At 37.4% G+C, this 25,018-nt stretch overlaps 1 protein-coding gene and 1 pseudogene across 2 annotated transcripts in view; one reads left to right on the top strand and one right to left on the bottom strand.

The window, feature by feature from the left end:
• Positions 1–2,809: 2,809 nt before the first annotated feature.
• The window catches only part of ZFR (zinc finger RNA binding protein), an 83,748-nt gene continuing 61,539 nt past the window's right edge, over positions 2,810–25,018 (bottom strand). For both annotated transcript variants that reach the window (XM_045999271.1, XM_045999273.1), the window contains 3 exons: positions 9,096–9,207; positions 8,887–8,984; positions 2,810–4,337 (listed from right to left, as the gene is read on the bottom strand). In XM_045999271.1, the coding sequence (XP_045855227.1) occupies positions 4,158–4,337; positions 8,887–8,984; positions 9,096–9,207 (390 nt within the window). In that variant the 3' untranslated portion in view covers positions 2,810–4,157. The remainder of the gene's footprint in view (positions 4,338–8,886; positions 8,985–9,095; positions 9,208–25,018) is intronic.
• Positions 13,624–14,391, top strand: LOC123938340 (annotated as a pseudogene).

Here is a 25,018-nt window from a genome sequence, read left to right as displayed (position 1 = left end):
AGACTGTTTTGGCTCAGGTCAAAATCTCTGGGTTGTGATTTCGAGCCCCAAGTTGGGCTCCATGCTCAGTGGAGTCTGCTAGAAATTCTCTCTCCCTCTCCCTCTGTCCCCTTACCCCGCTTACACGCACACTCTAATAAAATCTAAAAAAAAAAAAAAAAAAAAGTTATTTTCCTATGTATACTGATATGGAACAATCTTCAGGACTCCCAAGATATTAAATGAAAGAAAGGCAGCCACAGAATATACACAGTATGCAGCCATTTATAGAAGAGCAAAAGGGTGCACATATTCACACCATCTGCACAGACCATGTGTAGAAGGACATACAATGGATTAATATTGACTCCCTCTGGGAAGGGGCAACTTATGAGGCAGAAGACATTTTATGCCATATACTTCTTTACATCTTTTACATTTTAAACAAGTGTATGAACCATCCACTCAAACAATATTCTTAGGCTTATTCTGGCCCTCCTCAAGTTTTGGAATTAGGGCTTAAAAATATTAATTTTTGTTTCCCAGATAACTCTCATTGAACAGCCAAATTTGAGACCAATGTTGTATTATCTTTCTAGGATATAAAAACGTGCCCTTTATTGGGAAAATCTTCAAAAATTAGATAGCTGTCAAATTCAGTATAAAAAATAGTGGATCCGGGGCGCCTGGGTGGCTCAGTGGGTTAAAGCCTCTGCCTTCGGCTCAGGTCATGATCCCAGGGTCCTGGGATCAAGCCCCACATCGGGCTCTCTGCTCCGCAGGGAGCCTGCTTCCTCCTCTCTCTCTGCCTGCCTCTCTGCCTAGTTGTGATTTCTCTCTGTCAAGTAAATAAAATTAAAAAAAAAAATAGTGGATCCATTGAAGCAGCTGTTTATAACTTCAACTCATAACATACATTGACAACATAATAGCATGACCATGCAAGACAAAAAAAAATTTTTAAGAAGCAGGAAAAAATGATTTAAAATACTGACTTTAAAAAATCAGAGATCTTAAAAAAAATCAGATCTTTTCTGTGCTGTTTGTGCAAATTCTGCATTTTAAATTCTAACTTATTCTAAGAAACAGAAGAATAGTGAAGGAAAAAAAATACTAATTTGGAGTGCACTGTGTAATTGGGGGTGGATGAAAGTAATCAATTTGTTTTATTTATCATTAAATTACTCTAACAGGAAAAGCCAGCCTGAGATGCAGAGATAACTGATAGTTGCCAAAACAATTGGTTCAAGAATGTATTAGGATGATGCCCAATACCTTTTTTTTTTTTTTTAACTTTTTTATGAGAGTGAGCGAGCACATGTGTGCCTGAGGACACAAACAGGCGGAGGGGCAAAGGAAGAAACTGAGCAGAGAGCCCAACCCAGGGCTCTATCCCAGGCGAAGACAGACCCTTAACTGACTGTGCCATCCATGCACGCTCCTCCTGATACATCTTTTCACTAGAGTTTATAGTTTTCTTTAAGAATTATCAATATGCGGGACGCCTGGGTGGCTCAGTCGGTTAAACCACTGCCTTTGGCTCAGGTCATGATCCCAGAGCCCTGGGATCGAGTCCCACATCGGGATCCTTCCTCAGCAGGGAGTCTGCTTCTCTCTCTGTCTCTGCCTCCACTCTGCCTACTTATGTTCTCTCTCTCTCTGAAAAATAAATAAATAAAATCTTAAAAAAAAAAAAAAAGAATTATCAATATGGGGTTCCTTGGTGGTGTAGTCCGTTAAGCGACTTTTGGTTTGGCTCAGACTGTGGTCTCAGGATCTCTGGATTGTGGGATTGAGCGAGCCCTAAATCAGGCTCCACACTGAGTGCAGTCTGCTGGAGATTCTCTCTCCCTCTCCTTAAGCCCCTCCCGCTGCTTGCTCTCTTTTTTCTAAAATAATCTTTAAAAAAAAAATGTCAAAGCAGAAGATAGTAATGAATCCAAGTTATTTCATACAAGATGGTTAATGTGGGTCTAGCCACAACAATGGAAATTAAGTCATGCAAAAACTTGGTAGTGAAACAATTATTTTCATAAAAAATTTAAATGGCACCAACTGTTTATCTGGATGAAGACACCCAAAACAAATCAAAATTTTGTAACAGGCTGAAAACATGTTTAGAACATAACTGCAAGCTGAAGGGAAGCAGCCTGGAAAAGTGCTGAGCATGAATTTTGAAACCTGACTCAATTTCAATCCTGTCACATAAGTTATTTGTGATCTTGTTAGCCACTTTGGGGTTCAATTTTCTCATCTGAAAAATATGAAATACAGCACTGTCACTTCTTGTTTAAGATGGGAAAACATGTGAAATGACCTAGCATGTCACTGGGGTGTGATGTTAAGTTCTTGCCTTCCCTAAGAGAACAGTGAGAAACAACATTCCAAAATTTTACTGGGCAAAACTAATTATTCAAATATTCAATCATTCAAAAAACTTATTATTCAAAACTAATTATTGGAAAGAGTAAAATGAGAGCCAGAAACATTTAAGAAACACAAAACTGGGGGCAGGAGTGAAAAAGAATTGTCTGTGTTACACAGATAGTATGTGACAAGCTTGGGAGAAAAGACTATGTCTCCTTTTCTAGTTCTCCAGTGGTTGTCTCCTATGGTTTCCTGGTCTACTAAGGGTCCAGGGAAAGATTCTAACTCCAGAAAGACACTGTATACTATTGAATTATATTTTTTTCTGGAAATTATGTGCTCAGGCAACAAGTAGTTGTCAGGAATAACAAGATATAAGTACCCAAATAAACCTGAATATGGTCATTTCAAAGCGAAAGTAGTTTGAGTCAACTCTAACATAATATACATTTAAGTCATTATGTGAATTTAAATTTTTATTTGTGTATTTCACTGTAGTGCTGTGACAACAAAATGACATCTGTGTACCAGAGCATACATACATCAACAGTAAGATGTAACTTCTCATTACACCACTGCTAGAATATTTAGCTTTTTGTAGGACACATAAGCATGTAAGATGGCCACACCAAATAATTTTCTGGTTTTTTTTTTCCTTAGATAACCTTAATTTTTTATCAGTAATACTTTATCAACCTCACTGTTAAGAGAACTGTAAATTACCTGGGTGATGGGGCATGAGGGCACAGGGGAGGAATCATTCAACTGTGTTATACTGTAATAGTTTGCTAGAGTAATCTCACACACACCAATAAGGAACTGTCATCATAATTAAGGGCTAGTTACTGTTGTTAGTTGCACAATGATAAAGTTCTTTTGAAAATATTGGTTAGCCCACTTATATATGAAAAATGCCCTTTCCACTTATGCAGAAGAAAAAAATATTCAGAAAGTTATTTTTGGCCTTGCTATGTCAAAAAGTCAACTGTACAAAGATCTACGTGTTAAACCTAAAATTATAATTTTAAAAGTCTATTAAAAACAAAAATGTCATGCATTTTTATTATCAATTATGCAGAGGCTTTAAAACTGTTGCAAGACCATATAGTATATATTAGCTTTTATACTGCTAATGCACAACTAACAGCAAACTTGATTAGATTAACAGAAATCTGTCTTAATTACACCTTTATATATCACACTAGAGACAAATGCCACAAGATCTGCAGAAACATTCAGTTCTGAGTACTTAAATGGCAGGATAACTTTTTGTGTTGTAATCCATCACATACAGAATAACAAAACAAAAGGAAAAAATTCTGCAGTTTCACGTTACAAAAAAACGTACTGCTGTAAAATATTAAGAAGGGATAAAGGATATCACCTATAACACAAAGTAACAACTAGTGTCAAAGAGCAAACAAAACTCCTAAATAAAAATATCAAAATACACATAGCAACTGAAGCAGAAATACTGCATTAAATACAGTAAAGATTTAATAAGACTAGTTAATAAAAGACACAAAAATAGGGGGTGCTAGGGCAACCAGTAAATAAAACCAAAATAATGGGGAAAACATCTGAAGCATTGTTTTTCCCCTAGTTGGGGCACAATTTTTTTTTGGGTGTCTTTCCATTCATATAATACCTAACACTGTACATTAAGATATTAATGTCACAGAAAAACTTGGTTCTTCCATGAAATTCTTTAAATTCTTGATAAATTTTTCAAAGTAGACATTATTATGAATGAAAAACAACCAACAAATGGGCACCTGTTGTTTTTAACACTGCAGATTTACAGGAACTTTTTAAAAGTTATCATAATCTTTTTTGTCTTTTTTCCCCTCAGCTTCAAATCCATCAACTCCATCGCTATCCCTTCTTCGTTTCCTGTTGTTGTGGATGTTAAAACGTTGGCTCATTTGGGGTAATGGATCCATGCCTAGAACTTTGTGTATCTGGCGGAATGCAAGGAGTCTCAATGCAAACTGCAACAAAAAGAGCCAGAATTCAGAGTTAATTTTAAAAACCAAAATATTAATTAACTAGGCTTATATCTCCATATAATATAAAAAAGCATATTTAATTAAACACCTTGAATAATATTAAGTTTCACAACCTAAATGCTCTGTATGTTCTAGTGTTTATATTTTCAGGCTTTTCTGTACCCATGCCATTTTTTTAAACAAATTTATTTTATTTATTTATTTTTAAAAAGATTTTATTTATTTATTTGACAGACAGAGATCACAGGTAGGCGGGGAGGCTGGCAGGGAGAAAGGAATGGAAGCAGGCTCCCTGCTGAGCAGAGAGCCCTACGCGGGGCTCTATTCCAGGACCCTGGGATCATGACCCAAGCTGAAGGCAGAGCCTTTAACCCACTGAGCCATCCAGGCGCCCCCCCCCCCCCCCGTTTTGGTTTTTAAAACATAAGCTAAGAGGTGCCTGGGCGGCTCAGTCAGTTAAGGGTCTCTTGGTTTTGCCTCAGGTACTGATCTCAGAATCATGAGATCACGTCCCAAGTCAGCTCCACGCTGGACATGGAACCTGCTTAAGATTCTCTCCCCTGCTTCCTCGACCCCTCCCTGCCCTGCTTGCATGCATTTGTATTCTCCCAAAAAAGACATAAGTTAAGAAATAAGTCTTTACAAAAATTCAGTTATTATGTCATTTTTAAAAATCCTTGAAACTGAAACAATACACAGCAAAAGGAATGTAAATCTCATTGAGGAAATCCCTCTTCGGTTTCTACCCATGTATGTTCCCATTTTTTCTGTGGATGCCCATGTGTATAGGCTGCACATATACACACATACTTTCCCAGGTTTACAAAAAAGGGTCACATTTCTTCAACTTGTTACTTCATGAACTAAAATCAAAATCTTCACTAAATGGTTATGTAATACAGAAATATGTTAGGCATCAATGTCACAAGATTTCATAAGACATTAATTAAATTTCTGGGAATATATACCTCTTAAATTGATTCAAGGAGATGAAGTCATTTGATTATATGGCAAATTTCACTATATGGTTATAACCTTCAATGTAAATGTTTAGATTATTTTTTGAGATATAATTAACATATCCTAAGAGTCTCCCTTTTAAAGGATACAATTCAGTGTTTTTTAGTATACTTACTCAACCATAACCACTCTCTAATTACAGAACATTTTCACACCTCCACCCCCACAACCCCATGATCCAATATTATTCATTTCTGAACCCATCCACCCTTAGGTCATGGTAACTACTAATCTACTTTTCCATTTCTACAAGATTTGCATGCTGTGGATATTTCATATAACATCTGGCTTGGCTTCTTTCACTTAACAAAGCGGCTGCTAATTAGACTACTTTTTTAAGAAAGGATTTTATTTGAGAGAGAAACAGCGAGAGAGCACAAGCGGGGTGTGTGTGTGCGCGCGCGTATATATATAGAATCAGGCTATCAGGAGCCTGATACAGGGCTCAGTCCCAGGACCCAAAGGCAAGGGCTTAACCAACTGAGCCAGGCTCCCCCCTTCACACACTTGTTTTTCAGAGAGCGAGTGTGTACATGGCGGGTGAGGGATTGGGGGCGGGCAGAGGGTGAGGGAGAGAGCACATCTTTAGCAAACTCCATGCCCATAGCTGAGCCCAACGTGAGGATTGATCCCATGACCAGGAAGTCAGGACCTGAGAGGAAATCAAGAGTTGGATACTTAACTGACTGAGGCACCTGGGTGCCCTGAGACTATTTTTAATACCTAATTATTTTCTTCAGCTGGGATTTAGTTGTTTGTTATAATTATCTGTATGAGAATTTATTATTCTAGAACTTTATTTACCCTATTATATGATTCCAATTCCTTAGAACTTTGCCTCATATGTTGGCTTTTGAAATCCTGGAAGTCTCCAAATCATCTGTATTAAGGATTCGATATAGCATTCTATTTAGTCCGTAATTCTGGATTTTTGCCAGTAGTGGGTGCTTCTCTACTCATTTAAGCTATAAGGCTGATAACCCTCTGAAGTGAGAACTAGGAATATTTATAGTTAATAGAATACTAATTCTTTATTGAGAGATTTAGAAAAGATAAACAGAATAATGCTTTCTTCTGTATTCATGGAAAATACCCAAAGATATCTGATATATCATAATGAATACTAATACATTTCTACCACAGGGATATTGCTGCTAATCATAAGCCTATTTGAATACTAGAAGTTTCTAAATGAAAGAATACGCCAGTAAGTAAAACTAAGCATCTGAAGCTAGAGTGAGCATCCTATAACCTCTTGCTCTGTATGTATTTTTAACTTTAACAAGGGAAAATTCTGCCACACAATTGGCAATTATTTAGCAGCAAACAAAATTTGAGGACTGATACTGGAATAATTCTCAAAGATATCTTGGAATTTTAAAATAACATCAAAGAAGATTTGAGGTTTACTTTACTTTTTGAGGGGGAGGGTTAATACCTATGCGAAGGGATCTGAATAAATTACCAAGGCTGTATCTTGAAGAAGCAACTTGTAAAGATTACTGAAGAATAAGACTACAGAGGGGCGCCTGGGTGGCTCGGTGGGTTAAAACCTCTGCCTTCGGCTCAGGTCATGATCCTGGGGTCCTGGGATCAAGCCCCGCATCGGGCTCTCTGCTTAGCAGGGAGTCTGCTTCCCCCCCTCCCCCGTCTGCCTCTCTGCCTACTTGTGATCTCTGTCAAGTAAATAAATTAAAAAAAATCTTAAAGAAAAAAAAAAAGAGTAAGACTACAGAAATACACAAAAATAAAGATAAGCATTATTGGGGAGGGGGGGATAGACCTAGACAGAGACAGAGGAAGTAGAAAATTATTAACATGGGTGCTATAGGTCACCAAGAAATAAACTCAAATCAACATGTGTACAATTTATAATTCACAGAGCTTATTCAGATTTTACCGGTTATATATGCACTCCTGTGTGTCTTTAGCTTTATTGCAATTTTGTCCTATGTAGCTTTGCATAGCTACATCACAATCAAGATATTAACTGTACCACCACCAGAGACTCCCTTTACAGCCACCATTAATAATCCCTACGCTCACCCCCACCCCTAACTCTTAGGGACCACTATTGTTCTCCATCTCTGTTATTTCATGAATATTACATAAATGGAACAGTGCAATTAACTCCTTCACTTTTAACAAGGACATCTGTCACTCCCACCTAAAGCCAACCACTTTCTTCAAAGTGACGTTAAAAAAAAAAATGCCTTTCGAATGTGAATTCTTTTAGTTTTGGAATGCCCTGCTCCTAACCCTATATTTTCTTTCCCTTAGAATTTACAAATAATTCCTCCTTTAAGCACCAAGGAAGAAAAAAAGCCACTTAGAGTAAGTATCTCCATCCCCAAAACTTAAACCCAAAGAAATACAAACAAAACTTGTCTAATAAATTAATCCCTTAATATGATGTAACAATTTACTTTAATCTTGATATCTTCCAAATTCCAAATTATTGTTGGCAGAAGAGATAACAAATCAAGAACTTAAGTCCAGTACCTAAATGTCTTAAGAGTCAATTATTACTAGTTCATTGCTAGTTGCCTTTTCTCCCCTTAGTACAGTTTTGGAATAAAAAAAACGAAAGTTATAGTAGTTTTAGATTGACTTTTTTCATTCATTCGTTAAGGTTCACATATCTTTTCTTTTCCATAAATCTTTTTCCAATAAAATTATCAATTGATAATGATGATAATAGCCAACATTTGTTAAGATCCTTCCATACATCAGATACTGTTAATACAGATAAACACATTAACTCATTTAATCCTCCCAATAATCCTGCTTGAGACAGGATACTTTTATCCCTGTTTTACAGGTGAGACAGCACAGGTGGTATTCAAACTCAGGGAGTCTTGACTCTAGAGCCCACATTCTTTTCCCCTCAAAAGATTTTATTTATCTGAGAGGGAGAACACAGGCACAAGTTCTCACAGGGGTGTGTGGAAGGGGGGCACAGAGGGAGAGAAACTCAAGCAGACTCCCTGCTGTGTGTGGAGCCTGACAAAGGGCTGGATCCCACAACCCATGAGATCATGACCTGAGCTGAAATCACCAGTCGGACACTAAACTGCCTGAGCCACCCAGGTGCCCTGAACACACACTTTTAATTAACTACACTTGCTCTTCCAGTAGCAAGAGAGACATATAAATTATAACAATAATTACCACAAACCACACAGCATATCGCTTCTTACAACCAGAGTATGTACACAGTTCCCAGACTGATCATGACATATAACCTAATTCCTACATTTAATAAAACACTGGAGATACAGCTGTTATTTTTATATAATACGTTTACTTCAGACATACATACTATAGTTAAATACAATTTAAGATTATGTTAGTGAAATATAATTAAATTATATGTCCTCCAAGGGCTTACTTACTAAAGAAGAGAAATAAATATTATACAGTGACTTCTTTTGAAGGACAATTATAAAAACCAAAACTTTAAGGGCAATAACCCAACAACAAAGCTTTGGGATTAAGAACACACTGGTACCTGTGCGCTGGATGTGATGTCTTCACGCTGTTGGTCAGTCATTGTTGCCAAGGTATCAAATGGATCCTTCTCACAAGGATCCAGAAGTCCAGGACTACCTATAAGCAATCAATATATGGAGAAAAAGGCATCAGCATTATACATTTGTAAAAGAAAGAGTTTTTATTCAGTTGTCAATACCCAAACATTAAGAACAAAGCAAAATTTACCTTTAAGAATAATGCCTGAAGAAATGCACTCAAAAACTCTTCTTAGTGCATCTCCAGGGCTCTGAGGACTAGAAGCACTACTGATTGCTTTTTCTACTAGTAACTCCATAGCCTAAAAATAAAAACATAAAAAATGTGTTTAACAGCTTACAGACCAAAGGAATCACTCTTTTTTTTTTTTTAAGCTTTTTATTTATATGAGAGAGAACAAGGGCAGGAACACAAGCAGGGGGAGTGGGAGAGGGAGAAGCAGGCTTCCTACAGAGAGTGCAATGGGCTCGATCCCAGGACCCTGGGATCATGATCTGAGCTGAAGGCAGACGCATAATGACACCCACCCAGGCGCCCCCAAAGGAATCACTTATTTTCAAACACCAGAATGACAACTTACTTATGAAGTGGTCATTAAAAATTTTAAAAGACTGAAAACGTTACACAGAACAGATCACGAAACCAGAATATGCATCACATATAAAAACCATCAAAATGAAATAAAACAAGCAATGAATACAAAACCCTTGAGGCAATATGTAACTTACATTTTAAAAAGATACTGTAATTTATGCTTAATGAAGAAAAATGTAAAGTAGATTAATAGGGTTTTTTGGTTTCTAGTTTTAATTACTGCTGGTCTTCCCTATGAAATGACAGTCCTTAACATTCTTTTTTACCCCAAATATTTTATTTATTTGAGAGAGAGCACGCATGAGTGGGGAGAGGGGTGGAGGGAGAGAAGCAGACTCCCTGCTGAGCATGGAGCCTGACTCCGGCCTTGATCTCAGGAACCAGGGATTACAATAGGAGCCAAAGGCAGACACCCAACTGACTGAGCCACCCAGGCACTTCAGTCCTTAAAATTCCTTAAAATTACATATTTAGGGCGCACATGTTTGTTCTTTAAACCTACAGTTAGGGGTGCATGGGTGGCCCAGTTAAGTTAAGCATCTGCTTAGGGCGTGATTAAGTTAAGGATTTGCTTCAGGGCATGATCTCAGGGTCCTGGGATCAGCCCTGCACTGGGCTCTCTGCTCAGCAGGGAGTCTGCTTCTCTCTCTCTGTCCTTCTCCCCACTCATGTGTTTTCTCTCTCTTTCTCTCAAGTGAATAGATAAAATCTTCAAAAAACCAAAACAAAATAAAACAACAACCCCCCCCTACAGTTAGAACAGGTTAATATCCCAAATAATGAAGACTTGTTCTTTCTTTATAAACGATGTATGTTATCTAAATTTTCACTTAATGCACAAATGAACTTCTTTTATCTTTAAAGAAAATATAACTTATGCTTTTGCTATAAATTACACGAGACTCAAAATTTAAACCAGAGAAAAGTGAAAGAGAAAAGTGGAAGTATAGACTTAGAAAGGAGACATGAAGTGTTCTGAATGTTATTAGAAAAATTTGCCTTCATTTAGATTTTAACATTTTTTTTTTTTAAAGATTTTATTTATTTATTTGAGAGAGAGAGCATGAGAGGGGAGAAAGTCAGAGGGAGAAGCAGACTCTCCAAGGAGCAGGGAGCCGGATGTGGGACTCGATCCCAGGACTCTGGGATCATGACCTGAGCTGAAGGCAGTTGCTTAACCAACTGAGCCACCCAGGCGCCCTCATTTAGATTTTAAAACTTGAGATATAATTCATATAAGAACCATTCTTTTAAAGTGTACAATTCAGTGGTTTTTAGTATACTTACAAAGCTATTCAACCATACTCGCTATCTAATTCCTGAATATTTTTCACCACCCCCAAAGAAACTCATCCTTCTTTTCCTCCAACCCCTGGCAAATCACTTTCTATGTCTATAGATTTGGAACTATATAAAATGTGGCTTTTTGAATTTGGCTTCCTTCACTCAGCATAATGTTTAAGGTTCACTCATATCATAGCCTTTACTGAAATTTTAAATATGACCACCAATATAACATTCAAGGAAACTGAATAGACTGGAACTACAATGACATCCTTAAAAAGATAATGAAGCTGAAAATACCTTAGTGAGAACCTATTCTTATTTTTATTTATTTATTTTTTTTAAAGATTTTATTTATTTATTTGACAGAGAGAGATCATAAATAGGCAGAGAGGCAGAGAGAGTGAGAGGGAAGCAGGCTCCCTGCCGAGCAGAGAGCCCGATGCGGGACTCGATCCCAGGACCCTGAGATCATGACCTGAGCCGAAGGCAGCAGCTTAAACCACTGAGCCACCCAGGCGCCCCAACCTATTTTTATTTTTATTATTATTATTTTTAAAGATTTTCTTTATTTGACAGAGAGAGCAAGAGAGCAGAAGCAGGCAGAGCAGCAGAGGGAGAGGGAGAAACAGGCTCCCCACTGAGCAGAGAGCCCATGCGGGCCTTGATCCCTGGACCCTGGGATCATGACCTGAGCCGAAGGCGGTTGCTTAACCAACTGAGCCACCCAGGCGCCCCGTGAGAACCTATTTTTAGTTGTGTACCTAAGAAGCTTATGGATGTAACCTGAGGTAAAAAACCATATCCACCAATTCATCCAAGGTCATCTCGCAGATCTTTTAAATAGGAATAACTCTAAAAAGTTTGGACATGTGGAGACTGCAATTCCAAACAAATTAGGAATAAATTATAAGAGAGATGGAAATTTAAACAGTATACATTAACAACTACAAAAAATGATAGCCGAGCAGCCCAGGATTGAAAACAAAAAAGAAAAAAAATGTAAATCACAATGAAAAAATATAGTTCATTTTATTCATTAGAAAAATACAGGGATGGGGTGCCTGGGTGGCTCAGCGGGTTAAAGCCTCTGCCTTCAGCTCAGGTCATGATCCCAGGATCCTGGGATCGAGCCCCGCATCGGGCTCCCTGCTCAGCGGGGAGCCTACTTCCTCCTTGCTCTCTGCCTGCCTCTCTGCCTACTTGTGATCTCTGTCAAACAAATAAATAAAATCTTAAAAAAAAAAATACAGGGAGATGTTCAAAATTTAAAAAAAAATTTTTTTTAATTTATTTTTATTAACATATAATGTATTATTTGTTTCAGAGGTACAGGTCAAAAAGGATTTTCATTAAAAATTTTTAGTATCTTAAGAAATCAGCTTCAGTTACTCGATAATTCTATGAATGTATTAAGAAATGTATTATGCATCTCACTTTTTAAACAAACCAAATATTATTTTAAGATGTCTAATAAACTATGAAATCCTTAAGGATAGACCAATGTCATTTATTTTGAGCTCCTGTGCCTAGCTTAAGTGGCCAACATATAGAAAATACTGAATAGGGGCGCCTGGGTGGCTCAGTGGTTTAGGCCACTGCCTTCGGCTCGGGTCATGATCTCAGGGTCCTGGGATCGAGTCCCGCATCGGGCTCTCTGCTCGGCAGGGAGCCTGCTTCCCTCTCACTCTCTCTGCTTGCCTCTATGCCTACTTGTGATCTCTCTCTATCAAATAAATAAAATCTTTAAAAAAAAAAAAAAAAAAGAAAATACTGAATAATAAAATGCTTAGAAAAGAAAATACTTTTGAAAATAATCCTGCTTGTAAGAGAAATTAAAGGTAATAATTATCAAAATTATTGATGCTATGCTTAAATTACAAAATTGAGTCACAAAATATGCAACTTTTGTAAATATAGTGGACCCCAAATAACATGGGTTTGACCTGTACTGGTCAACTTACATGTGGATTTTTTTTTTTTTTTTTCAATAAAAGTATCAGAAAATTTTTGGACATCTGTGACAATTTGAAAAGACAGATGAACCACAGAGCCTTGAAATACCAAAAGAATTTAAGAAAAAGGTATTACTTTAAGAATACAAGATATAGGGCACCTGGGCAACTCAGCTGGTTAAGTATCTGACTTGATTTTGGTTCAAGTCATGATCTCAGGGTTGTGAAATCAAGCCCAATGTTGGGCTCTGTACTAGGGGTAGAGCCTGCTTAAGATTCTCTCTCTCCCTCTGCCCAACCCTCCCCATCTCTGAGGAAAAAAAAAAGATTACAGGATTTAATGCATACAACACAAAAAATGTATTAACTGTGTTACTGGTAAGGCTTCCAGGAAAGAGCAGGCTGTGAGTAGGTAACTTTTTGGGGACTCAAAAGTTAGACATGAATTTTGACCTATGTGGGGATTGGTGTTCCTAACCCCTGGCATTGTTCAAGGGTCAACTGTATCTCAAACTTCTTATTAAGTACTTTCAGAGAACGTTAAGAGAAAAGTATTAAATAATCAGCTATAATCTTGGTATGTCAAGATACAGGATGTGTTCCAAGTAATTCAAAACATTAACAAAATCTGCTTACTAATTGATCTTAAGAAATGAGAACTTATTTTTACGTTTTTTTTTTTTTTTAAGATTTTTTTTTTATTTGACAGAGCAAGAGAGCACAAGTAGCGGGTGCAGCAGAAGGAGAGGGAGAAGCAGACTCCCACCTGATCCACACAGGCGCTCCAAAAAATGAGAATTTATGATTTATAGTTGCATATAAAGGTAGAAACTAAAACCCAAGAAAGAAATAACTTATGGAAAACCAAAAGTCAATACATCAACATGCACAGTAAAACTAAGTCCACTATGTGCCTTGAGATCACTTGCTATGAAGTGAACAATTTAAAAATACTGATTATCTACAGAACACAGTTGTTTGCCAAGCAGATATCTGTAAGTTAGGAAGGCAAAAGCAGAATACACATGGTTTATAAGCTCAGAAATGTATGCAAAGTAAAAGGACATCAAAGATACATACTATTCAATCAAAGAAATAGTATTTAGACTGTACCATAAAGGATCTTGGTAGCCTAAGTTATTTAGAGAGAAAAGCTCTCCATATTAAATTATTTGAAATCTATGATTGTAATATTTGCTTTCAAAACCACTCAATATCCCTCTCTGGCATTCAAGATGTTGAAGTGAGAATATGGTGGGTCCTCTGGTGTGAAATTCCAGCTTTCCCTGGGTCTTCTGGTAGGAGCCATGATCAACTGTGCTGATAACACAGGAACCAACAATCTGTGTATCCCTATGAAGGGGACCAAGGGATGACTGAACTGACTTTCTGCTGCTAGCATGGGTGAGATGGTGACTGCCACAATGAAGAAAGACAAACCAAAGCTCAGAAAGAAGGTACATGGAACAGTGGTAATTCAGTAATGAAAGTCATACAGGAGAAAAGAAGGTGTGTATCTCTATTTTGAAGATACTGCAGTAACAGTAAACAATAAAGGCAAAATGAAAGGTTCTGCTATCACAGAATCAGCTGCAAAAGCATATGTAGACTTGTAGCCCAGGATTTCATTCAATGCCAGAAGGACTGCATGATTTTTTGGTGTATTTATAAAAAAAAAAAAAAATTTGTGCCTTCCCTACCCTACCACTCAGTGAAGCCTATTTTTCCGTAATAATGCTTACCATGTGGCAAGCAACATGTTAAGCACTTTATATGTATGATTTCATTTAATTATCATAACTAGATGCTATTATACCCTAATTTAAAAAATGGGGGTGGTGGGGGAAACAACTTAAACAGGCTGTCCAACGTTATACAGCTAAAACACAAAAATTAGGCTGGGATTCAAACCCAGGTCTGACTTAAAATATATTTTTGTTTTTCAAAAACCCACAATTATATTTCAATAAATATCCCGTATCAATGGGTGGATCCAGACTGATAACTAGTTTCTTGCGTATTAGTTCCTTTTTTTAAAAAGATTTTATTTTCAAGTAATCTCTATACCCAACGTGGGGCTCCAACTCACTACTTGAGATCAAGAGTCACATGCTCCATTGACTGAGCCAGCCAGGTGCTCCACAGCCTAAAAATACACCTTATAAAATTGTGGTAACACAAATACTTTCATTTGGTGGCCGTGTAAACAGGTAAAACCTTTTTTAGCGTATAACTGACAAAGTCAAAAATTTAAATAGGGGTATTATACCTAACGAAAGCACAAAAAGGGGCGCCTGGATAGCTTAGTCCGTTAAGCATTTGCCTTCGGCTAGGGTCATGATCCCAGGGTCCTGGGACTGCGTCAGGAGCCTGGCTCAGCTGGGAATCTGCTGCTTCTCTTTCTCTCCCCACTCCTGCCTGCTCGCATGCTCTTTCTCTCCAATCAATTTTATCTTTCTTAAAAAAATGAAACCACAAAAGATATCTAACATGAGAAAATCTGGTTAAATAATAAAAAGAATAGTAATTATCTCCTTCATTATAGCTAATACTGAGAACTTATTATATACTAAGCATTAACCAATTTAAATCATCACAATCACCTTTTGGGGATAGATTTGACTATTATTCCTACTTTACAGATGAAGATGCTCATATTAATAAATAGAATTTTATGAATACCATTACGATAAGCAACTGTATACACAAAAACCATTTCTACATTCCAGCTGATGTAGGCTAATACTGATACATGCATGACAGACTTCCATTCCTAAGTCTATGTGTAGGATGTTCTATTTTTGTATTATATTTATGTATAGCACCTTATTTCATACTCAACAATTCTTGGTAAAAATTGTCATGTCTTGTAGGAAAAAGACTTTTATAGCTTTTGGGGATTCAGTAGTGCATATACCTTTAAGTAGATGGTTTCTGTTAGACATACATTATTTTTAAGCTAAAGTGAATGAGATGATACACTTTAAGTGTAATTTGTGAACTCTTTTGCAAGCTAAGACAACAGTTCTTTGCCATGAAGGTCAGTTTCCTATCATTTAAAAGCTCTTCACTGGTTCTAAAAGTGACAGACAGGGCGCCTGGCTGGCTCAGTCAGTAGAGCAGGCGACTCTTGAGTCTTGAGACTTCAGAACTCGAATAAAGAGTCTTGAGTTCCAAACCCGTGTTGGGTAGAGATTACTACGGGATGAGGGGGGCAGGGGGGACGGGGTGGAATGACAGCCAGGAACTCTCTTACTACAAGCTATCACCAGTAAAATCTAAATTACTTATGTTCTTAAACACACACACATACCCCCCCCCACACAAACCCCTTGAAATACAATCAAGAAATACTGAATCACATATTTTTTTTTTTAAGATTTTATTTATTTATTTCACAGACAGAGATCTCAAGTAGGCAGAGAGGCAGGCAGAGAAAGAGGAGGAAGCAGGCTCCCTGCTGAGCACAGAGCCCGATGCGGGGCTCGATCCCAGGACCCTGAGATCATGACCCGAGCCGAAGGCAGAGGCTTTAACCCACTGAGCCACCCAGGCGCCCCCTGAATCACATATTTCAACAGCTATTTGAGCACAAAGTAGAATTACGGTAGTTCTCTCAGCCTCTTCTTTGAAAACTGTCCTTTTACATTTGACAGACTGTTCTTTTTTAAAAAACCAAGGTAAAATTCACATAATATAAAATTAAGTACTTTAAAGTGAGTAATTCGGTGGTATTCAGTATATTCACCATGTTGTACAATGACCACCTCTTATCTAGTTCAAAACAACGCCATAGGGACGCCTGGGTGGCTCAGTTGGTTAAGCGGCTGCCTTCAGCTCAGGTCATGATCCCAGCGTCCTGGGATCGAGTCCCACATAGGGCTCTGTGCTCAGCGGGGAGCCTGCTTCTCTCTCCGTCTCTGCCTGCCACTCTGTCTGCCTGTTCTCACTCTCTCTCTCTCTGACAAATAAATAAAATCTTAAAAAAAAATTGAAACAAACAACAAACAAAAACAACACCATAATCCCAGAGTAAAACCCCTTAACCCATTAAGTAGTTTCTTCCATTCCCTCTTTCCCTCAAGTCTCTGGCAACCCACCTATTTGCATTCTGTCTGTATGAATTTTATGGATATTTCACATAAATGCAATAATATAATGTGACCTTTTGTGTCTGACTTTCTTCACGTAATGTTTTGGAGGCTTATCCATTGTTACAAATCATCCTTTTTTGTAAAATATTTCTTAACCTAATCTACACTGTTCAGAAATAAAACATGTAATAAACATTAAAAAATTAAGTATATGCCTTTTATAAATTCTAGCATGTATACCATTCCAAAGGAGGTTTAGATACTATGTCATAATTCTGATGTCAGACCAATTTGACAAGAATTCTACCTGTATTTTCTTTTCTTCATTACCATGAGTTCAGGACAAAAGAGCAACTAATTTGAGGGCAGAGTACCATTTTCAGTACTCACTGCAGCAGTGAAGGAAAGCCTAAAAGTAGGCACTGTTACTTCTTTACTCAAAGTAAACTGAATGCTAAATAAAACTGAAAATAATAAAGTTCATAAGAATCTCACATTTCTTTTTTGAAAATCAAGAAAATTACTTTTGGGGCACTTGGGTGCCTCGGTTGGTTAAGTGTCTGCCTTTGGCGCAGGTCATTATCCGGAAGTCCTGAGATGGTGCCCTGCATCAGGCTCCCTGCTCAGTGGGGAGTCCGCCACTCCCTGTCCCCCCAACCCAACCCTGCCTGTGTTCTTTTGCTCGCTCTCTTTCTCACATAAATAAATAAATAAAGTCTTTAAAAAAAAAAAAAAAAAAAAAAAAAAAACCAGAAACAAAAGTTATTTCTGCTTAAGGTGATAGTATGAAGCCTAATTTCAGAATCTCTTGCCCAAACACACAATAAATATGTTACAACACACCCAAGCAAAAATCTAACAGTTTTAACCAAAAACAGAGGAAAAGGTCAGTGAAAGACTCTTTCCAAGGAATTGAGTGCCCTGGGTAACTCTCTCCATGGAGCCCATACTCGGTTACCTAGAGGGAAGATGAGGGTAGGGTTGGCAGCTGAGTGAAAAAAATCAAAAAAATTCACCAATAACTGCCCAACTAAGAGAAGTTGATAAATAAGTCATTCCAAAGGCAGTTGCAGAAAAATAAATTTTCCTAAATGTAAAAACCCCTTCTACTCCCCCCTTCCTTATCAGAGAGAGGAAAACAGAATTCACCATCCTGAAGACTCTTGCAGAAGGGAGGAAGAGAAGAATAAAAGAATCCTAATTATCCACATCCAATCCTGTCTAAACAGATATTTGGCTAATATGCAGGTATAAGAAAGGTAAGTAAGATTAAGATCTGCCAAAGAAGGAAGTGATAGGGAAAAGGTACTATTGAGGATGGCTGTAAACTCTCAACAGATGTGTCCCAAAGTGGCTTCACATACTCAAAATACTCTGTTGGCGCAAGGAAATGGAAGTTGTCCCTAAAAAGGGATGGTGAATAGGGAAAAGAGAAAAAAAGAGAAAGCAAGTGCAGATTCTGCATAGGTGAAGGCTATAGGTACCCACCCTGGGTTTGAAAACCAAAGCGTGAAGGTATGCCAATGGAATCTACCTCACAGGGTAGCAGAGCATATTCAATCAAGCCGTAGTAGAGAGCACCACCGATGTCTGCAATAAGGCTGCATGCAGCAAATCCATATATCTTTTGTTTAATCCTCAAAGCAGAGCTCACAGAGGAAGAAAAAGGAGAGCTATTTAAAAAGGCAAGGAAAGGTTCAAAGACAATTCTTCTTTGGAGCACAAAAAGATGATTTTGTAATGGAACAGAAAACTAATGAGATGAAAAAAACAAAACCAAAACAGGCATGATATCTCTATATTTGGGTGGCACACACCACGAAAAATAGAGATGAAAAGTCTATTCTCTACGGACTTTGAATGATAATGATGTGTGATCTATGCTCACTGCTTATAACAAATGCACCTCTCTAGGGAGAAATGCTGATGCATGTGTGAGAGTAGAAGATGCAAAAACTGCTCTAAAAAAATAATGTCTGTTAAAAAAAGAAAATAAAAAACCTGTTCTGGAAGGATCTTAGTTTAAGCTAATAAAGATAAAATCAATCTACTAGTATTCTGAGTTATAAGAGAACTTGATGAGCAAAAAACCAGTAAAATTAAAAACTAAAAGTTGAGATGAAAAGGAAGATTACAGAACTAATAAAGCACACTGAAATATAAAATACCATTATTAGAGAATAAATGAATTATAAACAGCAAAGAAGACTAGGACATAGCTGAAAACCAAGTTACTGCCAAAGCGATAATCACAGGAGACACAAGAGGAAAGACGACGAGATTTAAAACAATTACAGGGACCTCACGGTGACAGAGTCAGTTAAGTGGCCAACTCTTGGCTTTGGCTCAGGTCGTGCTCTCAGGGTGGTTAGATTAGGTCCAATGTTGGGCTCACACTCAGGGAAGACTGCTTAAGACTCTCTTTCCCTCTGCCCCACCATGCGGAGGTGCTCTCTCTCAAATAAATTAATCTTTAAAAAATAAAACAATTACAAAGATAAAAGATATGCAGGACAAAATCAACCCAACATAAGGATATCCAACATAAGGATGGGGCCCCTACAATAGAGAATGCTATTAATTAGACACAATGGAGGATGGTTTTCTCCCCTAACGGAAAGAAAAAGCAAATCTGCAGGACAAAAGGACAAAGATTTCAATAAAATGCTGATATTGAGAAACAAGATGCCAAGACATAATTTGGCTAAAGTTAATGATATGCAAAGATAAAGAAAGAATTCTTTCAACAGCCTGTAAAAAAAAAAGTCAGGGCCAAAAAAACTAGGCTGAACTTAGACTTACCAATACCCAGTGCTGGAAGGTAGTGAAGTGAAACTAAAACTGGGGAGGGAGAAAAACTGTGACCTAACAATATATTTCTCATTAAAGTAATGGCGATTGGCAGAGTTTCTCAAACATGACAGAATTTTAAAAAACTTAAATACCTTTCGACAAAAATTATTTGATGATAAAATGCAATCAGGAAATGAAAAGGAAAAGCCCCACTACAGGACCTAGTGGTCTGCACTGAACCATTTAAATATAGAACATTAAACAATCAGAGAATATGAATACAGAAGGTAAATGCACTTATTTTACACTTTTAAAGTTTAAAAAGCCCAAGTGTGTAAATGTCTATTTTCCAAGTGGAATTAACAAATTTTAAAGTAAATTAATCAAAAAGGTTTAAATACATTAAAAAAATTAATGGAACAAATGAAAGATTACATAACAAGAAACCCAAAGAAAGATGGGGGGGGATATAAGTGAAAAATTTCTCAGCTTTTATGGGTGAAAATTGACAGATACTATATAAAACTGTTAATAGATGAATGAGAACATCATATAAAATTAGAAGAGCAACAACTAATTGTCACAAAGAAAAAACATTCACATAACAAAAACAAGAATAGGAAAGAATAAAAATTAAGGTAAAGCACAGAAGAAAATGAAGGAAATATAAATATACTCAGACCAGACAAATACCCATGATAAGAAGGCTAGAGTTTCAATGTTAATCAATGGACAAGGCTTATTAACTCATGACAGAAAATTAAACAAGAGACCCTTTATAATGGCAAAGGTTCAAATTCACAATGATGACATAACTGTATTGCTTATGTCCAAAATTATCCCTGTAACAAAACAATAAAGCATGAACTACAGGAAATAGAACCGAAATGGAAACATAATAGAAACAGATTTTAATTCACTTTCATCAATCCATGGAAGGATGCAGTAGACAAAAAATAAGTAAGGAAAAAATACAGAAGGTATGAATAAAATGATTAAGCTGAACTAAGAGGTGTATACTGTGTGTTACACCTTATTGAGAACACCTCTTTAAGGTGCCCATACGCAGAAAAAAAAAATGCCCACAGATCATAAAAACTGTACATACTAGAGTATAAAGCGAAACTTTAAATTCCAAAAGTTGTAAATAGAATGTATTTATCCAATTACAATGCTACAAAAACTAGAAATTATTTACAGGAACAAAAACAGCCTGCCTTCAATCACACAGAATTAGGATCTTCCCTCAAGGAGGCGTCTGAGTGGCTCAGTCAGTTAAGTGTCTGACTCAGGATTCTAGCTCAGGTCATGACCTCAGTTCATGGGATAAAGCCCTGCATTGGGCTCTGTGCTCAGCAGGGAGTCTACTTCTGATTCTCTCTCTCAACACCCCTCACCCCTGTGCATGTGCACTCTCTCTCCAAAATAAATAAATAGGGGTGCCTGGGTGGCTCAGTGGGTTAAGCCTCTGCCTTTAGGCTCAGGTCATGATCTCGGGGTCCTGGGATTGAGCCCTGTGTTGGGCTCTCTGCTCAGTGAGGAGTTTGCTTCCTCCCCCGTCTCTCTGTGTGTGCTGCTCTGCCTCCTTGTGATCTCTCTCTCTCTCTCAAATAAATAAAATCTTCAAAAACAAACAAACAAAACCAAAATAAATAAATAAATACTACAAAAAGACAAATCAAGAGTGTACTTGTCTTGATGAGCACTGGGGGATGTATGGAACTGTTAAATCACTATATTATACACCTGAAACTAATACACTGCATGTTAACTATACTGGAATTAAAATAAAGAGCGAATGAACCAAGTATCCAACTCAAGAAATTTGTAAAAAAATAAAATAAACAAGGAAAATGGAAAATTAGAGATGAAATTAGGATTAAATAGGAAAATGGTAGATCTGGCAGATAAATCCAAGGAGCTAATTCTCTGGGGAAAGGAAAAAATAATATGAAAAGTAAGCCACTGCCTAAAGACGACAATACTAGGAACATTTTAAAATGTCAAAGTACTGACATTCTTGTGTGTTTTAAACAATCAAAAAACCGGTGTACTTTATTTTATGTACATCATTTCAAAGAATAACCACCTGCTTCATTTGCCCTCTTTGACTCTCCTATCATTACCCTGCCATGGCCTATGCTCTTCTAATTCCTTCTACACCTTTTTCTCCCTTCTCCACTCAATTCATAAAGCTCTGCTCCCTCAAAGGGGTGTCTGAAGTTCACATCTCCCTCTGATAAAGAGGAAAAATAAAGTTGTAGGGCAGGGCCATCTATAGTGATGAACCTCTAGACTCCAAAAGTAGCCTAGAAAGAATGGCTTGAGAGTCCAGTCTCATAAGTATTGTATCTTGCACTTAATACAACAGAAACAGCTTCAAGGGCACACAGGTGTAGGGAACTGAAGTTGAAGGAAGCAGAAAGCAGAATGATGATGTGTAGTGCATATATTTATTTTTTAAGATTTTTAGGGGCACCTGGGTGGCTCAGTGGGTTAAAGCCTCTGCCTTCGGCTCAGGTCATGATCCCAGGGTCCTGGGATCGAGCCCCATAACGGGCTCTCTGCTTCCTCCTCTCTCTGTCTCCCTGCCTTTCTGCCTACTTGTGATCTCTCTGTCAAATAAATAAAGAAAATCTTAAAAAAAAAAAAAAAGAATTAGCAACTTAAAAAAAAAAAAAGATTTTTAATTTATGTATTTGACGGAGATCACAAGTAGGCAGAGAGGCAGCACAGAGAGAAGGGGAAGCAGGCTCCCTGCTGAGCAGAGAGCTCGATGTGGGGCTTGATCCCAGGACCCTGAGATCATGACCTAAGCTGAAGGCAGAGGCTTAACCCACTGAACCACCCAGGCACCCCTACAGCGCATATATTTTTATACATTAAAAAATTTGAAGTGAGATAATTGTGAACAGATTTTTATATTAAAATATACTAAGAACTGGGGCGTCACGGTGGCTCAGTCATTAAGCGTCTGCCTTCCGCTCAGGTCATGGTCTCAGGGTCCTGGGATCGAGCCCCACATTGGGCTCCCTGCTCTGCAGGAAGCCTGCTTCTCCCTCTCCCTCTCCCCCTGCTTGTGTTCCCTCTCTTACTATGTCTCTGTCAAATAAATAAATAAAATCTTTAAAAAAAAATAGTAAGAATTTAGTGAATTCTGACCACATTACAAATAATGAAACACCCATCTGTCATTTTGCTCCTATATAGCAACTACTACTGCTGGCTAGTCTAATCAATCAAGCTAAGAATTAAAAACAAAGTAATAATGAAGATGCTCCAAGTCCTTAAAAAACCCTGAGAGGGGGAACCTGGGCCGCTCAGCTGGTTAAGTCTCTAGGCTCTTGATTTTGGTTCAGGTCATCTCAGGGTTGTGGTTGATCAAGCTCCACATTGGGGTGGCATGGCAGGAGGAGTCTGAAATTCTCTCTCCCTCTGCCCCTCCTCTGGCTCATATGCAGTCTCTCTCTAAAATAAATAAATAAATCTTACCTCTGTCCAAGAACCTAAAAAGAAAAACAACAACAAAAAAAGCAAAAAACAAAAACAAAAATCCCAAGACCCCCAAGAACAAAATTCTATCATATAAAAATGTGAATAGCTGGGGGCACCTGGGTGGCTCAGTGGGTTAAGCCGCTGCCTTCGGCTCAGGTCATGATCTCAGGGTCCTGGGATCAAGTCCCGCATCGGGCTCTCTGCTCAGCAGGGAGTCTGCTTCCCTCTCTCTCTCTCTGCCTACTTGTGATCTCTCTGTCAAATAAATAAATAAAATCTTAAAAAAAAAATGTGAATAGCTGAACTGATCAATTTTCCTAGGATAAGAGAAGTTGCCAAAATTAAATAGGAGAGATAAAAATTAGACTAACTGCAACAGAAAAAACTGAGAAAATGTTACCCCTTTACTAATACAGATTGGGAAATAAGGTCATCAAATGACAGTAGTTTGATCCTTTAAAAGTGTTTCAGAATTTGGATAAAGAACAAAAACTTTCAAATTGTTTTTAGAGAGCTAGTGCACCAGTGATTCTAAATCTGAAAGAGGACAAAATAAAACTGTAAAATTTTCTTTTGTGTCACCAAGAAAATTCCTAACCAGGTTATCAGTAAACTTAATAGTTCATTAATATCATTTTCATATATAAGAGTCACACTTGGAATGCAAAATTAGCTCAGTATGAGGAAATCTATTTGTATAATAATACTGAACAGGTTGAAAGGAAAAAAACTATACATTTAGGTAAATAAACCTTGAAAGATTTTCTGATAAAGTTCCATTTCCATTCCTGACTTTTTCTTTTTAACCTTAAAAAATTTTGTTAAAAAATGTTAAGCTCCACACCCAATTTAAGGCTTGAACTCACGACCCTGAGATCGAGAGTCACATGCTCTACGACTGAGCCAGTCAGGTGTCCCTCTATTCCTGATTCAGAATTACTTAGCAAACTAGGAAAGGACTGGTAATTCTAACCTGATAAGTATCTCAAATAAAAGGCTAACCACCATGCTTAGTACACTAGTCACCTTAGAAGCATTTTCTTTATAATTAGGAACACAGCATGCATGCATTTGGTTTTATTTCCTATTTATTCTAGAAGTATCAGTTAAATTAGAAAAAAGAAAATGACAAATATCATTTAGGTATGATTCTAAGATTAGAAAACCCAAGAGAATCATATGAAAAAAATTATTACAAATAAAGGAATGCAGTCAGGTGATAGGGGTTGCAAAATTAATATCCAAACTTAACAGTTTTTATATACACAAACAATAACCAGAAAAAAGATGTGAAGGGGAAAAAGCCTCTACAAGATAAAAATACCTAGGTACAAACAAACAAAACCAAAACTTAACACGTACAGAACATACTCAAATTTAAGCAGGTACGTAAAATTAACTTAGGTAAGCTTGACATCACATACTCTAGGGTAAGAAGAGTCAGTATAAAAGTGATGATAATTCCCCCAACATCTATTAATTCAATGCAGTACTACTTAAGGAAACATCACAAGAACTTCGGAGAAACTGAATAAAGTTGTAGTCAAGTTCCTTTGGAAAAACAAATACGTAAGAAAAGCCAAAAAAATTCTTCTGAGCAAGATGGTGTTTACAAGAACAGAGAGGGAAGAATGTGACGATGAGGACAATCAGAAATTTAAATCTCTGAAGCTTCAATCATGAAGAGTTCAGTACTACATAAGAAAACAGACTAAGGAATCAACAACTGCAGAAATGGGCCCACAAAAAAGGAACTTTGGTCTAGGACAGGGTTTTTCAACCTCGGTGATATCAATAACCAGTTCTGATAACCAAAAATATCTCCAGACATTGCCAAATGTCTCCTGGTGGACAAAAACCGCCCCTGGTTGACAACCACAGGTTTATAATAATGGTG

The sequence above is a fragment of the Meles meles genome, chromosome 3 (genome assembly GCF_922984935.1).
Source record: "Meles meles chromosome 3, mMelMel3.1 paternal haplotype, whole genome shotgun sequence".
Classification (NCBI taxonomy): Eukaryota; Metazoa; Chordata; class Mammalia; order Carnivora; family Mustelidae; genus Meles; species Meles meles.
The sequence above is the reverse complement of the archived record's forward strand: the minus strand, read 5'-3'. Positions and strand labels throughout refer to the sequence as shown.